Source organism: Kogia breviceps, chromosome 15 (genome assembly GCF_026419965.1).
Source record: "Kogia breviceps isolate mKogBre1 chromosome 15, mKogBre1 haplotype 1, whole genome shotgun sequence".
NCBI classification, from domain to species: Eukaryota; Metazoa; Chordata; class Mammalia; order Artiodactyla; family Physeteridae; genus Kogia; species Kogia breviceps.
Genome location: NC_081324.1, coordinates 64171735 through 64187545, shown reverse-complemented (window position 1 = coordinate 64187545; position 15811 = coordinate 64171735). Strand labels below are relative to the sequence as shown.

At 61.3% G+C, this 15811-nt stretch overlaps 1 protein-coding gene across 1 annotated transcript; it reads left to right on the top strand.

Moving 5' to 3' along the window:
* The first annotated feature begins 274 nt into the window (after positions 1-274).
* Positions 275-15268, top strand: LZTR1 (leucine zipper like post translational regulator 1). Its single transcript, XM_059041128.2, has 21 exons — positions 275-775; positions 1198-1260; positions 4616-4672; positions 6006-6085; positions 6456-6564; positions 7126-7209; positions 8007-8064; positions 8472-8611; positions 9071-9272; positions 9667-9822; positions 10199-10309; positions 10566-10658; positions 10746-10841; positions 10913-11078; positions 11258-11427; positions 11525-11681; positions 12328-12454; positions 12538-12687; positions 13255-13360; positions 13441-13521; positions 13774-15268. Exons 1-21 carry the CDS (start codon positions 351-353, stop codon positions 13888-13890), a joined length of 2748 nt encoding a protein of 915 aa, XP_058897111.2. The 5' UTR covers positions 275-350; the 3' UTR covers positions 13891-15268.
* Positions 15269-15811: the final 543 nt, after the last annotated feature.

The window sequence follows — 15811 nt, the reverse complement described above, 5'->3', positions numbered from 1 at the left end:
GAGCTTCCTGAATGCCCATTTCGCAGGTGAAGTAGCTGAGGCTCTGCTAGAGTAGGCCTGAAAATCCAGAGCCTCTGCGCCACGCTGCCTCCCAGCCAAAAGGAACGCCGAGGGGAGACGCGGGGACCGGGCCGGGGACACAGCAGGAAGGGGATGGTGGGGAGGCCCGTGGAGGCCGCTGCGAGGCCGGAACCCTCCGTCCGGGATCCCGGGCGCGGCGGACGATCGAGGCCGAGCCACGCGCACAGGGCATGCCGGGAGCCGCGCCGGGGAAGTGCGGACCGGGAGGGGCTGCGGCTGGGTGCCCGCGCGCGCTGGAGGGGGTACAGCGCGCCCGCACTTCTCGGGAAATGCTTCTCGAAGGACTAGGAGCTCCCTGCACAGTCGGGCCCTTAGAGTCACTAGGAATCCAAGGCTCGCCCAGAAGAGAGGGCGCCCCGCGGTGCGCCACCGTCCGGAAGTGCGGCGCCGTCGGTGCAGGGCTTGCCGGGAAATGTAGTCCCTCGGGGGCGGCCCGGGGCGGTGGCCACACATCCCGCGGAGCCGGTGGCCGGCCCATCGGGCGTGGACCCGGCATGGCGGGGCCGGGTGGCTCGGGTGGCCCGATCGGGGCCGGGGCCCTGGCCGGTGGCGCGCGGTCCAAGGTGGCCCCGAGCGTGGACTTTGACCACAGCTGCTCAGACAGTGTCGAGTACCTGACGCTCAACTTCGGGCCCTTTGAGACAGTGCATCGTTGGCGGCGCCTCCCGCCTTGCGACGAGTTCGTGGGGGCCCGGTACGGCGGGGCATGGGGGTCCTGGGGAGGGGTTGTCTGAGGAGGCCCCAGGCGGGGCGCTGGGGCGAGGTCGGGCCTCCGTGTCCCGGAGCGGGACCGGGTAATGGCGGGGGCTTGTCCACGGCAGGGGAGGGGCTTCCGAGGGAGTCCCGGAGCGGGGTGGCCCCGGGTAGGGTACTAGAGTTAAGTTGTGTTTGTGGGTCTCGAGCTGGGGCCCCAGGTGCTCGGCAGCGGGGTGGGAGTGTCAGGGGTCCCCACATGCAGAGTCCTTTGAGGGTACTGGTGGAATTCAGGAGTCTCCATCGATCTTGGCAGTTGAGAGGTGTTATCCGACTTCTGTGGCAGCCTCAGTGCCAAGTCTCATTCCTTGGGTGCCCCCAGGAGGGTCCTGGCCTGACCGCCACCCACCCCTCTCTTTCCAGGCGCAGCAAGCACACAGTGGTGGCCTATAAAGATGCCATCTATGTATTTGGTGGAGACAACGGGTGAGTCTGGATTGAGGAGGGAGAAGCACAGTGGTGGGGAGTGAGTCTCGCTGAGCACTCGGCCTCAGCTTCCAAATCAGTGAGGCTCCCTCAGCACTGCATCCAGTGGGTGGCACACTCAGGACACAGAAATGTCCCTCTTGTTCTGAGGGAGTGGACACAGCCTTGAAAGAAACATATCTGCCATGGCTGCCACCTCTGCCAAGCACTTCTCCTTCCCTGTGCCTCCCTCTGGGCCTCATCCACATGCTCACATGGCAGTTGAGAAGGTTTGGAGGATACAGATTTATTTCCTTCCCCCATTTTTCACTTTTGTAAGGGTTTTCCCACATTTTGCTGTACATTCCCAGAAAACAGCTTTTCCTGACAGTACATCTCCATCCCACGAACAGTTCCCAGTTAGGTTGTGGCTGGTTTCCTTTGGTGAAATAATGTCCAAGGTGAACCCTTGGTTTGTGCAGCCGCATCCTTCTCCTGGCGTGTTTTTCCCAGGAGCTGGACCACCCCAGAGGGAAAGAGCTGTCTTAGTGAGGGCGGGACCACGTCAAGTGCAGGGTGCGGGCACAGCAGGCTTGTTCTGCACTAGGAGGAGGGGTCCGGTCTGGTCCGGTCTGGTCAGGGAAGCCTTCCTGGAGGGGCTGATGACCTGAAAGATGAGTAGGAGTGAGCCAGGCAAAAGAGGAAGAGTGTCCTGAGCAGAGGGGTCAGTGTGGGCAACCACCCAGTGGTGGGAGAGTGCAGAACTGTGCTGCCCGGCATCCACTGGGCTTCCGTCCTTCGTCCACTCCTTCATGTACTCAGGAGAGGCTAGGGATGCCCACCCGGGCTCTGGAGGGTTGGGAGCCTGCTGGATGTGGGGCTGAAGTTGGGCTGCTGGACAGACAAGGCTCAGTTCAGGTTACAGCTTTGTGGTTTGGGGCAGGTGTCTTAAAGCCACCAACTGCACCCTGGTCTCCTCTGTAGAAGGGGGTGGGCCTCTGCCCTGCTTTTGCAGGGTGCTACTGAGGGTCAGTGAGCATAGGGCTGTGAGAGGCTGTGTGTTCCCTGTGCTGAAGGTGTGGTGTTGGCACACAACTCATCCTGCCCTTGAGTCCTGTCCCTGCCTCTCAACCATAGGCTCTGGCCTGTAGCCCAGGCAGGGCTGGCCTTTGATTGGTGCTGCAGCCGTGGTCCTGCAGGATTCCCTGGAGGAGCTGATCTGGAGCTGACAGAGTGGGCAAGCCCCTGCAGGGACCTTCAGGCTGGGTAGAAGGGTCTCTTGGGTGTGGCCCCTGGCTTTCAGCCTGTCTTCCTCAGTCTCTCTCCCCTTGTGCAGCCAGCTAGAGTGTGTTCCTTCTTGAGTCATAACCCTGGGATGGTTCCCTCTGAGTAAAAATGCAAGCCCTCCTGGCAGTTTGTGAGGCCCCGCCCACGTCTGCACCCCACAGCTCCCCTGCCTTTGTTTGTGCTGCACTGGGTGATACCTCTGCCTTGTGGTGTTCTGATTGCACCAAGCATCCTCCTGGTCAGCCCCTCTTGCTGGCTGTTCCCTGCTTCCCACCCTTCCTGCCCCTCCTCTAAATCTCCTGTGAGTGAGGCATTCCCCCACCCCTTGGACTAACCTGACCAGCCAGCAGCCCCCGCTCCCCTTCTGCACCTCTTACTGGCTCCATTGGCCCCCAGGGCACACAGATGTTTCTTGTCTGTTTCCTCGGCCAGGGCTGGACCTGTATTCCAGCACCCAGACAATTCAATAAATGTTTGTCACTTGAAGGAATAAAATGAGGAAGAGGCATCCGCCCACAGATGTTTACTGCAGCCTTAATGAGAATCCCCTGAACCAGAAAAGGCCTGGTATCCAGTGCAGGGCAGCGGGTGGGGACCTCCCCCTGGAGTGTTCTGTAGCAGGTGGAGTTTGAGTGACAACTGTGTAGCTAGAAGCAGAAACATTTTCTCTACAATGTGATACTAAGAAACAGAGTAGGAATTTGTCTCTTTCTAGTTGCAACTTTGTACAGACTGACTGGCTACAAAGGTGCTCATGTAGCTGGGGGGGGTGGTGGCGGTACAAATGAGAATGGGGAGGAGCTACAGTCATGCCTCTGCTTCCCAGCCCCAGCCCCGTGACTCCGTGGCCTCAGGCAGGCCCTTTGGTCTCCCAGGCTGTTTCCTGGAGGCGGAGGCTAAATGAGGTGGCTGGGGTGCTGGGCTCCTGTTGGGTGGACACCCTTCTCCCTCTTACTTATAAGGGCTGGGGTGGTAACGTGCGGGTCTTTTTTAAAAAAAATTTATTTATTTATAAATTTATTTTTGGCTGCGTTGGGTCTTCGTTGCTGCATGTGGATTTTCTCTAATTGTAGCTAGCGGGGCCTACTCTTCGTTATGGTGCACGGGCTTCTCATTGCGGTGCCTTCTCTTGTTGTGGAGCACAGACTCTAGGCGCGCGGGCTTAGTAGTTGTGGTGCACGGGCTTAGTTGCTCCGCGGCATGTGGGATCTTCCTGGCCTAGGGCTCGAACCCGTGCCCCCTGCATTGGCAGGTGGATTCTTAACCACTGCGCCATCAGGGACGCCCCAATGTGCGGGTCTTGTTAGGTGGTGGGATGGCCAGTGGATTTGCTTTCTGCTTTATTGTATCTTTTTTAAAAAAATTTATTTATTTTTATTTTTGGCTGCATTGGGTCTTGCTTGCTGTTTGCGGGCTTTTCTCTAGTTGCGGCGAGCGGAGGCTACTTTTTGTTGCAGTGCGCAGGCTTCTCATTGGGTGGCTTCTCTTGTTGCAGAGCATGGGCTTTAGGCGCATGGGCTTCAGTAGTTGTGGCAGTTGGGCTCAGTAGTTGTGGCTCGCCGGCTCTAGAGTGCAGGCTCAGTAGTTGTGGCGTACGGGCTTAGTTGCTTCGTGGCATGTGGGATCTTCCTGGACCAGGGCTCGAACCCGTGTCCCCTGCATTGGCAGGCGGATTCTTACCCACTGTGCCACCAGGGAAGCCCTGCTTTATTTTATCTTTAATGTAGTTATTACATTAGCTTTGCAATAAAGAGGTGGCAGGAAGAGAGAGAAGGCAAGGGGCCTCCTCTGACATGTGAACCAGCATCTGTGTTGTATGGTGCAGCCTAGGAGAAGGGGTGCTGCAGCCCACGAGTGGGCGTGTGGGTGGGGATCCTGGAGCGGGGGGTGAGGCGTGAGGAGCCTGGGATCATGCTTGAGTCCTGACCCCAGGCAGGCTGGTCCCGCACCATCTGGGGAGCTTCCTTTGGGGTCATCTCTCTGGTCCCGCTGGCATCAGCTGGTTGCCTGGCCCTGGCTGAGTCCCCCAAACAGCTGCCCCCACCCCCGGGCACAGTGTCCATCTCCTGGGTCCCTGGCTGTTTTTCAGGAAGACGATGCTCAACGACCTCCTTCGTTTCGACGTGAAGGACTGCTCCTGGTGCAGGTGGGTGTCCCCAGTTCCAGCCCTGCTTTTCTCCAGACACCAGCCTGACTGCCAGCCAGGTCCCACTCATGGAGAGCTAGAGAAGCCTCGAGGAGGAGATGACAGCACCCAGGACTGCTCTTAGTGATCCCCTCTATTTCCTGGCTTTCTTTTCTGGTCTGTGGCTGAGGTTGGTTTTTCTGGATCCTGTTATTTAAGGGGATCTATTTGATCCAGCTGTGGGTCCTTCGATTCTGCCTCAGGAGAGCTCTTCAGTCACCAGGCCTGTCTCCTGGAGCCGACAGGGGGACCATGGGCTGATGGGGCATTCCAGGATGGTCTCTGCTGCTGCAGGGTGCGGCCCAGGGGCTGGCAGCGGCGGGTCCCCTGCCCTCGCTGCCCTGTGGGGCCCATCCTCTGCCAGGAGACCCCACACAGGCAGTGGGCAACCTGTAGGTCCTGGCTTCCCCTCCCAGCTGTGTGGCCTTGGGCATGACACCTGCCATCTCTGAGCACTGCACATTTATGCCCATCTGCTCCAGTCCAGCCCCCGCTGGGAGCAGCTCACAGCTGAGGAGAGAAAAAGATCCCAGGATTAGGAGGTGCTGGGCTTCCTCCTGAGCTGTGCCAGCTCCTTGTGCAGGAGCCCCTCGGCACCAGGCTCTGCAGCAGCTCTGGGTGCTGCTCTCTGGGGTGGGGTCTCACTGCCCCCCTTCGACAGAGGAGGATGTCCAGGCCCAGTACTCACAGTTGCTGAATGTGCCCCAATAGGTGGCATCACCCCTTGCCCAGACACCCGGGTGGTGCTGGATTGCTTTGGAAGTTTATGTGTTGTTTCTCTCACACTTGATTGTAAAATGTGTCCAAGAGTTACAGATTAATTTAAAAATCACTCTCAAGACTTTATAATTCTTTGTTAAAAATTGCTTAAGTATAAAACTCTGAAAAGGAGCAGCCCCAGAAAAGCAGTATAAACTGGTTTTTAATTCAATAAATAAGATGTGTGGACCACCCATGCTGCAGAATATGGTGCAGCTGTGGGGATGCAGGTGTGGATGCTTCCAGAGTAGCAAGGACATCTACCACATGATTCCATTTAAAACAATTACTCAGACACATAAGTATGCCTGGGAAAGGTGGTGGGGAGACGCGCTCAAGGTGTGGATGGTGGTTTCTGGCAAAGGAATTATACATATGTTTCAGCGCTGTTTTTTTTGGTTTTTCTTTATTGGCAATTTTTTAAAGTTTCTATGATGAGACAGGTATTACCCTCAAAATACAAAAGCAAAAAGAAGTTTGGGGGTGAGGGGGGCTTCCCCCTGCTGACACCCACCGCCCCTTCTTTCCCCACCAGGGCCTTCACCACTGGGACCCCTCCTGCTCCCCGCTACCACCACTCGGCCGTCGTCTATGGCAGCAGCATGTTCGTCTTTGGTGAGCGGCCTTCCTCCCATCAAGCCTCGACCATGTGCTGTGCTTGGCCAGCCTCTCTGTGTACTGTCCTCTGAGTTTCTGGGCTGGGTTGAGGCCCTCTTATGGGCCCCTTTCCCTGACCGTCCTGATCTCCTGGGGGTGGAACTGTCTGTCTCTGTGGCCAGGCTGGTGTCCCCCAACCAGGGGCAGTACACGGGGTTCTGCTCATCTGTCACCAGAGCCTCGAGCAGGGGCAGGCAGGCAGGAGGTGCCCCCCAGGGTCAGAGGGGCCCCAGAGTACATTTTAACAGGCCAGATCCTGCCCCCACCCCCTGGCTTTGATGACTGAGTTGCTGCCTTTGGATGTGACGGCTTCTCGCTCTCTTTACAGGGGGCTACACTGGGGACATTTATTCCAATTCCAACTTGAAGAATAAAAATGACCTCTTTGAGTACAAGTTTGCAACTGGCCAGTGGACGGAGTGGAAAATTGAAGGACGGTGAGAGACTTTGCTGAGACCTTTGGGGTTGTGCATGCTGCCGCGCTGGGTCTCGGGGGGCAGCGGACCTGGATCAGCTCTGTAGAATTACAGATGAAGAGCCCGAGACCTGGAAGAGAGGCCTGGGCCCATGGCAGCCAGAGCTGGGCGTGGGCGTTAACTGCCAGTCCCTCCTGTCTGCGCCTCCCCAGGCTCTTAGATACTCTCCTTCCAGAGGGTAGAAGGGACAAGTGTACTGCGGATGGCACTTCTCTGGCCCTGTTTTGCAAGCACCCCCTTGATATTGGGTGGGAGCTGGGAGGGGGCTCTGTGCCCTTGGACATGTGAATCCTTGTCCAGCCGCCCCAGCCTCGTGAGTTCAGCCTCTGCCACTGTCCCTTATTCCCAGCGGCCCAGCTGGAGTCCCCAAAGCTCGAGTCAGCAGGTGTGGGCACGGCAGCCCCAGGGCCCAGCAGCCCCAGGGCCCAGCGGCACTCGCAGGCTATGGCCTGGCCCCATGGGGCCATGAGGCTCAGATCTGCACGCGGTGGCCTCCCTGCTCACCCTCTCCTCCTGCCCCAGGTTGCCAGTCGCTAGGTCAGCCCATGGCGCCACAGTGTACAGTGACAAGCTGTGGATCTTTGCTGGCTACGACGGCAATGCCAGGTAGGTGGCAGCCCGGAAGTGCACCGAGGCACAGAGCAGCCTTCCTGCGCTGGGGAGTGGGGACTCGAGCTGGGGGTTTCTCAGGAGGGTGGGTGTGTAGACAGGGCTGGGAGAACAGGAAGATGGGCAGGACGAGGGCCACTGAGTGGAGCCCCCGCCCAACCCTCACAGGGGACAGAAGTTCTGGCATCCCTGAAGCCCCCTGGGGCGACTGAGGGGGTGGCGAGCCCACCCATGTCTGTGCAGCTGGCCGAGGATGTGCTGGCTCCACAGCCCCGGGGCCATAGCTGGGTGTCATCAGAGCCAGGGGTCGGATGGTGGCCCCTCAAATGGCTGGGGTGAGGATACTCGGGCCCATGGTGAGCAGTGACCTGAGTGAGCAGGAGGGTGGCAGCGGCAGGGCTCAGACCTGGCCCGCCTGCCCGTGGAGGGCAACAGAGGCGCCTGCCTGTGTCATGGGCCCTTTCCTCCTTGTAGAACATTGGCTTTGCTGTATTTTTCTGATTACGAAAACAGCACACGCTCATTCCCCTGGAATTCAGCGTTACAGAAGCCCCAAGTGCTGCAGGGTTAGTGGTGGCTTCTGTGAGGACCTCTCCTGGCTCCAAGGGGCCCGGCCCAGCAGGGATTCAGTGGAGCCCCCAGCCGAAGCCCCCACCCCGAAGCTGCTCCATAGTCCCCTGGTCAGAATCCCCCTTGGTGCATTGTCCTCCTGGAGCCTTCCCTCCTGGCTGGGCCCAGGCCCACCCTGACCGCCAGCCCAGCTGTGGGGTCCTGATCCCTTTGTCCTAATGCAGGTTGAACGACATGTGGACCATCGGCCTCCAGGACCGGGAGCTAACGTGCTGGGAGGAGGTGAGGGGCGTGGGGCCAGGGAGGCCGCTTTGTTCCTGGCCTGGCCAGGCCCTCCAGACATCCGGCCCAGCCCTCTCACAGTCCCCGCGGTGGTTACCCAGTGACTACGGGCTCCGAGCCTGTGACTGGTGCAGTCTGGGGATGATCCACCCTTCTCTAAACACAGTGGGGGCGGCTACTGTTGGGGTCCTAGGGAGTGTGTCTAACCACTGCCCTGTCTCACCTGTAGTGAGGACTTCAGCCCCAACTGTTCAAAACTGGGCCCATTCAAATGGGGGCTTTAAGCTGTTCCACAAAAATGGACCCATGACCCCTCACTCATGGAAGGTTCAGGAGTGAATGTAGCCCTAGCTCAGCGGGTTGGCCCTGGACTAGGAGAAGGGCTCATGGCTTCCCCAACCACACAGGTGGCCCAGAGCGGTGAGATCCCGCCCTCCTGCTGCAACTTCCCGGCGGCCGTGTGCCGGGACAGGATGTTCGTCTTCTCAGGCCAGAGCGGGGCCAAGATAACCAACAATCTCTTCCAGTTCGAGTTCAAGAACAAGATGTGAGTGCCCTGCTGGTGGGTCCCCTGTTAGCATGCCACACCGGTGCCCGGGGCTGCCTGTGTGGGTTCCACACACAGCCAGCACCTTGGGAGCGAGGCCGTGAGGGCCCTTACACAGCCTGGGCCTGAGACCCCGCAGGCCCCTCGGGGGGTGGCTGCAGCCCAGCATCCCGGGGCCTAGGTGGCCTCCCTCCTTGTCCCAGTGTGAAGACAGCCAGCCACCCCTTCCAGCAGCTGCCTCGCCGGGCAGGTGCCACCCTCCTGCCCTGCCCCTGCTGCCTGCTCCATGCTGGGGGATGAGGGTGAGACAGGACCCCATGATGGGCTACGAGGAGCCAGGCAGGGCTGGTGCCAGGATGAAATGGGATGGGGGAGCTCAGAGCCCAGGTGGAGGCTGCAGGGGGGGCAGAAACCCCCACCCCGTTGCTGGTTCACACCCAGTGTGAACACACATCACAGGTGGACACGCATCCCCACCGAGCACCTGCTCCGAGGCTCTCCGCCGCCCCCGCAGCGGCGCTACGGGCACACCATGGTGGCCTTTGACCGCCACCTTTACGTGTTTGGGGGCGCAGCGGACAACACGCTCCCCAACGAGCTGCACTGCTACGACGTGGACTTCCAGACCTGGGAGGTCATTCAGCCCAGCTCGGACAGCGAGGTGAGTGCTGCTGGTCCACAGGTGGGCAGGGCCAGGGCCAGGGGCTCCAGACAGCCAGCAGGAGCAAGGCTGGGACACCCGGGGCCCTCAGTCCTGGACATTGCCCTGGCCCGACCCTGGCCTGGGTCCCTCTGGCCTGTTCTCCATCTTACCATCTATGGGCTAACACTTCATGGCCCAGCATTTGTGCTGTGCTAGGGATGTTCTCCTGGGATGCATGCCTTGACCGCAGCCAGGCTCCCATCTCGGCCGTGCTGGGAACACCCTCATCCTGTCACTTTCCCCCCACACTGTCCCCACAGCACCCATCCCCACCCCAGGTGGGGACAGCAGCGGTCTCTGGCCGCCTGCCTGGCCCTTGCTTAGGGGCCATGCACCCGCCTGTCTCCCCCAGGTCAGTGGGGCCGAAATGCCCGAGCGAGCGTCCGCTTCTGAGGAGGCACCTGCCCTGGGCTCTGAGGAGCGGGGCGGCTGCAAAAAGTCCCGGGATGTGTTCGGCCTGGACTTTGGCAGCACCACCACCAGGCAGCCCACCCTGCCAGCCTCAGAGGTGAGGGCCGGCACCCTCGTGCCCACCCCTCACGCCCTGAAGCTGGTCCTGTGATGAAGAGGCCAAGGCTCAGGGCTTACACAGCACATGAGGCGAGGCCAGGAGCCCATGCCCTGCTGGACGGACCACATGGGTGCAGCACATGACACCCAGCGCCCTCTGCCACCTGGTGGGGCCACAGGGCCTGTCCTGTCTGCAGGCCCACACAGGCCCCACCTCCCCCCACCCCACCCGCCATGGTTGTGCGGGAGGCGGGGGTCCTGCCCTGTGGCCCCTCCTTCCAGGCCACCGGTGCCCTCCGTGCTTAGAGCCTGGCCATGGCCAGGCCTCAGCCAGCCCTGCTGCTGGAGACCCCGCCCTGTCCCTTCCCCTCCAGCTGCCCAGCGGAAGGCTCTTCCACGCGGCCGCTGTGATCTCCGATGCCATGTACATCTTTGGGGGCACCGTGGACAACAATATCCGCAGCGGGGAGATGTACAGGTTCCAGGTGGGGCAGCCCGCGCTGCCGGCCTGAGGCGGAAACTGGAAACCAAGCCCCTGGGGCGCGGGGCTTTGTGGGGGCAGGGCTTATCCGGCTCCAGAGCCGCGGCTGCACCTGGTGGGCCGGCACCCCCTCTGAGGGGTCGGGTGGTTGGGCCAGGGTACTCTGGAACCTGAGTGTGGGCGCGGCCGGGGGGCCCCCTGCAGAGCCCGTGGGGGGCTGGCTGGGTGGACCCGTCCAGCAGCGTGGTCTCTGCCTGCAGTTTTCCTGTTACCCCAAGTGCACGCTGCACGAGGACTACGGGCGGCTGTGGGAGAGCCGCCAGTTCTGCGATGTGGAGTTCGTGCTGGGCGAGGTGGGTTCCCCTCCTGTGCCCGCTGGCAGCCCCTGCCCCCAGGGTGAGGGTCCCCCGCCCTCCACCAAGGTGTCCCTCTTCCGGCAGAAGGAAGAGTGTGTGCAGGGCCACGTGGCCATCGTCACGGCACGCAGCCGCTGGCTCCGCAGGAAGATTGTGCAGGCCCGAGAGTGGCTGACCCAGGTGAGTGCCGCCCGTCGCCTGGGCAGAGGCTTCCGTGGGGTGTTCTTGAGCGCTTCTTCCTCTGCCCACAGAAGCTTGAGGAGGAGGCGGCCCCGGCACTCAGGGAGGGCCCCGCTGGGGCCGTGGGTGGGACCCGGCCACCCCTGCTGCGCGTGGCCATCCGCGAGGCCGAGGCACGGCCCTTCGAGGTGCTCATGCAGTTCCTCTACACAGACAAGATCAAGTACCCGCGGAAAGGTCGGCCTGCGCTGCGGGTGGGAGGGAACGGGATGGGGTGTGGGCAGCCCTGCCTGGCAGGGGGCGGCCAGGGTCTCCGAGGCTTCACCCCGCCTGTGGCTGAGCCACCTCGTTGCGGAGGGAGCCTGGGCGCCCCCCCTCCAATGCCCCGCCGGAGGCTCAGGGGTTCTTGGGCGCAGGCCATGTGGAGGATGTGCTGCTCATCATGGACGTGTACAAGCTGGCACTGGGCTTCCAGCTGTGCCGCCTAGAGCAGTTGTGTCGTCAGTACATTGAGGCCTCTGTGGACCTTCAGAACGTGCTTGTCGTGTGCGAGAGCGCTGCCCGGCTGCAGCTGGGCCAGCTCAAGGTGCGGGGCGGTGTCCATGGCAGTCTGTGTCCCCTCCCTGCCCGCTGTGGCAGGCCCGGCAAGGTCTGACCCAGTGGCCTGTGGCCTGTCTGTCCAGGAACACTGCTTGAACTTTGTGGTGAAGGAGTCCCACTTCAACCAGGTGATCATGATGAAGGAGTTCGAGCGCCTCTCATCTCCTCTGATCGTGGAGATTGTGCGGCGGAAACAGCAGCCACCTCCCCGCGCCCCCTCAGACCAGCCTGTGGACATCGGTAGGGACCCACCTGGTCCCCGAGAGTAGTGGACAGGGCGCAGCCACCTTGGGCACGGGGTCCTACCGCAGGTGGCTCAGGCTCGGGCAAGGCAGAGACCTGCTCAGCTGATTGGGTGCCAGGGAGGCATCTCCCAGGCCCATTCCTGGGGGAACACAGGCCCTGTTCAGCGAGTGCTGCCCTGACTGGGACGCCAGGCATGAGGGTCTGCAGAGAGCAACGAGCTGAGGGTCCCATGGTTAGTTGCCCAGCTTCTCTTCTAGGTAGGCCCACATCTGGGCCTGGTGAGGGGTGGGCACAGCCCTCAGATGCTCGGCGCCTCCCTGTCCCATCCCCACCCAGCCAGGAAGGGACCTCACAGACTCCTTTACCACCTGGCCCTGGGGCCTGTGCTGCCTCGGCCATGGGCTCCAGGTGACACAGCCGAGGGGATGCCAGCACTGGGGCAGGAGAGGGCTCAGTGGGCCGAGTCCGGGAGAATGTCAGACTCTGGGGGGACAGAGCCTCAAGGGCCAGAGTGAGGCCTCTGACCTGGGGGTTTCGTTAAGGGGGGCAACATGGGCAGATGCACAGGAGGCGGTGCCCTGGGGTCCCACATCCTGAGTCAGAAGCCGCCTTTCGGCTCAGGGCCCCTCTACACCCCCAGGCACGTCTCTGATCCAGGACATGAAGGCATACCTGGAGGGGGCGGGCGCGGAGTTCTGTGACATCACGCTGCTGCTGGATGGGCACCCGCGGCCAGCCCACAAGGCCATTCTGGCCGCCCGCTCCAGGTGGGTGGGGTGTGGCTCGCAGGCAGGTAGGTGGGTGGGCAGCTGGACACTGGCCAACTTGCTGAGGGCCGGCCCATCTGCAGCTACTTCGAGGCCATGTTCCGGTCCTTCATGCCCGAGGACGGCCAGGTGAACATCTCCATTGGGGAGATGGTGCCTAGCAGGCAGGCCTTCGAGTCCATGCTGCGCTACATCTACTACGGTGAGGTCAACATGCCGCCTGAGGACTCGCTGCATCCTCACCTCTGGGGCTCCCGGGTCATTCCCAGGACAGCTTTGGGCCCTGCTGTCTTGGCCTGGCCAAGCAATTTCCTGAGGACTTCTTAGTGCCCAGTCTCTTCCGGGTTCTCTGGAACAGTCGGTTGGCTGGCTCAGAGAGGTTTACAGTCAGGAGAGATGGCTGCGTTCAGAGGAAGGGGTCATGGCTCCATGTGGGTTGACTCCTGGCCAGGTCATGTCTATGGGCGTCTGAACATGGGGGGCCAGGATGCCCTTCAGGGCTCTGTGAGGCCGTGGATGTTTCAGCAGATGGGCATGTGGGTTCTTTCCTGGGGAGAGGAACCTGTGGTTTTCTTTGGATCCTGAATGGAGCCTTGGACCCCTGAGTGGTTCAAAGCCCATGTAGAGGCTCTGCCTGGATGGGAGCCCGGCTGTTGTGGTGGGTGGGCCCCCCTCGACCTTAGCAAGAGGCAGCAGCCCTGGTTCAGGGCTTCTCTGTCCCTGGTGGCCCCCCAGGGGAAAAAGGGCAGCTGGGCAGGAGGAAGGCTCTCTTGGCCCACAGTTCCTTAACGAGCCCTCAGCTACCTGTTCGCGGCGCCCTACTACTACGGCTTTTACAACAACCGGCTGCAGGCATACTGCAAGCAGAACCTGGAGATGAACGTGACGGTGCAGAACGTGCTGCAGGTAGCTGCCCTGGCCCTGGGCCTCTGTGCCTGCGCGGTGCGCGGGGCAGGGGCAGCGCCTCAGGGTACCTGCCGTTCCAGATTCTGGAGGCAGCAGACAAGACGCAGGCGCTGGACATGAAGCGGCACTGCCTCCACATCATCGTGCACCAGTTCACCAAGGTCAGGGCCCTCCCACCCAGCGTGCTGCCTGCCCCGTCTGCAGGACATACTCCCCTTGGCGGTGGCCTGGGCCAGGTGGGAGGGGCCCTGGCCGCCTTGTGCAGCAGTGGGTTCTGGGGATAACCGGGCAGTGCTGTCCACCCGCTGGCTGATCCTCACCCCGTACTCGGTCAAGCCCCCAGAAGACTCCTCGGCCACCTGGCCCTGGCGAGAACACGGCTCCATCCTTCTGGCATTTGGTTGCCTCCACAGGTCTCCAAGCTGCCCACGCTGCGCTCGCTGAGCCAGCAGCTACTGCTGGACATCATCGACTCCCTGGCCTCCCACATCTCAGACAAGCAGTGTGCAGAGCTGGGTGCCGACATATGAGGGCCCACGTGGTGCCGCCCCGCCCTGCCTCACCTACTTCAAAGACTGCTGGCCATGCTCGGGCCTGCGGCCAAGGGGTCGTGTGCCCAGGGCCTCTGAAGGGAGCTGAGTGGGGGACTCCAAATGCCCCATCTCACTGCTGAGGACACAGGTCCCACAGGAAGTGGACGGTGAAGCGGGATCCTGGCTGGCACCCTCTCCTTGGGTGGAGGTGTGGGTGGGAAGCCAGGGCTCAGTGGTGAGGACACTGCAGGAGGAGGCAGGGGTCCTGGCCAGGGCCCAGTGAGGGAAAGGAGCCCACCAGGGTGGCTTTGGGCCCCCTACACAGCAGGGACCCAGCATGGCTTGTGATCCAGCCACTGGGTCATGTTGCCAAGACCCCTCGACCTTCATTAAGGTTGGTGTAAGGGTTTCCTCCTGCCACCCAGAACTTGGGTAGATGGAGTCCAACTCCAGGTGAATTTTGAGGTGTGAAGGGCCCTAAGGTCAGCTCCCAGCCTGCAGGGTCAGCCACTGCGGACTGGGCCAGGCATCCAGAGGGGCTGTGGGATCCCACCCACCTGTGTTTGCATGGGGGCCCTGGGCTGCACCAGAGAGTAGTCAGAGATGCCCCAGGCCCGCATCTGTCCCTAATTATTTATTGTCATAGGCTTGCCTCCATTAAAGCCACAGCAGTCCTACCTGCACCCAAACCTCACTGCGCAGTCCCCACTGGTGGCTCCAGCCCTCCGTTCTCCTGGAGCTGAAGCTGGGCCATGTGGCCCGATGGCTCAGGATAAGCCAGTCTTGCCTGGTTCTGTTCATGCCAGCAGCTCTCCACCTGCACCCAGGGTGCCCCAGTCACGTAGTGGGAGGAATGGCCTCTCCCAACCTGAGGGGAGCCCTGGGGGCCCGGAGCTGGCTCTCCTGGCTCCTGGACTGCCCTGTAGGCTCCTGCCTGGGCTGGGAAACTGAGAACAGGCCACTGAGTCCTTCCCTGTCCCAACAGAAGGTGCCGAGTCCACCCCAGTGGGGAAGGCACCATTCTGCCTCTCTTCTGGGAACAAGAACCCTTCCGCCCTGGCTGCGAGGAAGCCACTTTGGGGGAAACACGGTCTCTCTCTTCTGAGCCTTAGAGCTTGTTTCCTGCCTCTGGTTGTGCCCCACGTAAACGCAGCATCTGCCACTCCTCAGGCCTTGCTGAGAAGCCCCAGGTGGACATTCTTAGGCAAGGGGTGCTCACCTGTAGGCCCAGCAAGCTGGGAAATGGCCTGTGCAAGGTGCACCTCGGCCGGCCTGCAGGCTTGGGAACCACCTGTGACCCTGCTCCGTGTCCACCTCCTGTAATGGCCATTTGACTCTCCTGTGCGTAACGTGAATAAATGAAGTTTCACTCCAAGGGCCCCAAAAAGCAAACCACACAACACAGTGTGGCCTTTTCCAGGACTAGAAAGAATTCAGTGGTGCTCTTGGGGCCTCTGTGGCTGAGGCCCAGCAGGGAGGTCAAGTGTGTGGTAAAGTGCCTCACACACGGAGCTGCTGATCACAGGTGCAGGGAGGCCTGCCACGTTCCTGGTGAACTGAAGGAAAATGAGGACACAGGCGATGCCAGGACTGCTGCCCACGTGCCTGGCCCTCTGCTCCCCACACGCCTCATCCCTGACCTCTGGGGATCAGGATGGTCAGTGTGGGGCCCTCACTACTTGCCAAGCATAGCAACCCCAGGTCAGTAATCGCCTTTCTTGTCCGTTTTTCAGATGGGACAGGCCTGGTGGTGAGTGGGGGGCTGACCAGCAGCTGGAGCTCATGCCAGGTCTGACTGCTGGGCAGACTGGCTCTGGGGACGGAAGCCTGTTGTTTCCCTGAAAAAGAACTGAGCCTGGCCTGGGTTTCATGGGTGTCTTCAGAGACCAGCTGGCTAAGTCAAGGCCGTTTCAGGTAC

Coding starts and splice junctions, on each gene's coding strand:
- LZTR1 (XM_059041128.2), top strand. CDS start 351: ATGCTTCTCGAAGGACTAGGAGCTCCCTGCACAGTCGGGCCCTTAGAG. Junction 6,565..7,125: donor GAGTGGAAAATTGAAGGACG/GTGAGAGACTTT, acceptor CTCCTGCCCCAG/GTTGCCAGTCGCTAGGTCAG. Junction 9,273..9,666: donor AGCCCAGCTCGGACAGCGAG/GTGAGTGCTGCT, acceptor TGTCTCCCCCAG/GTCAGTGGGGCCGAAATGCC.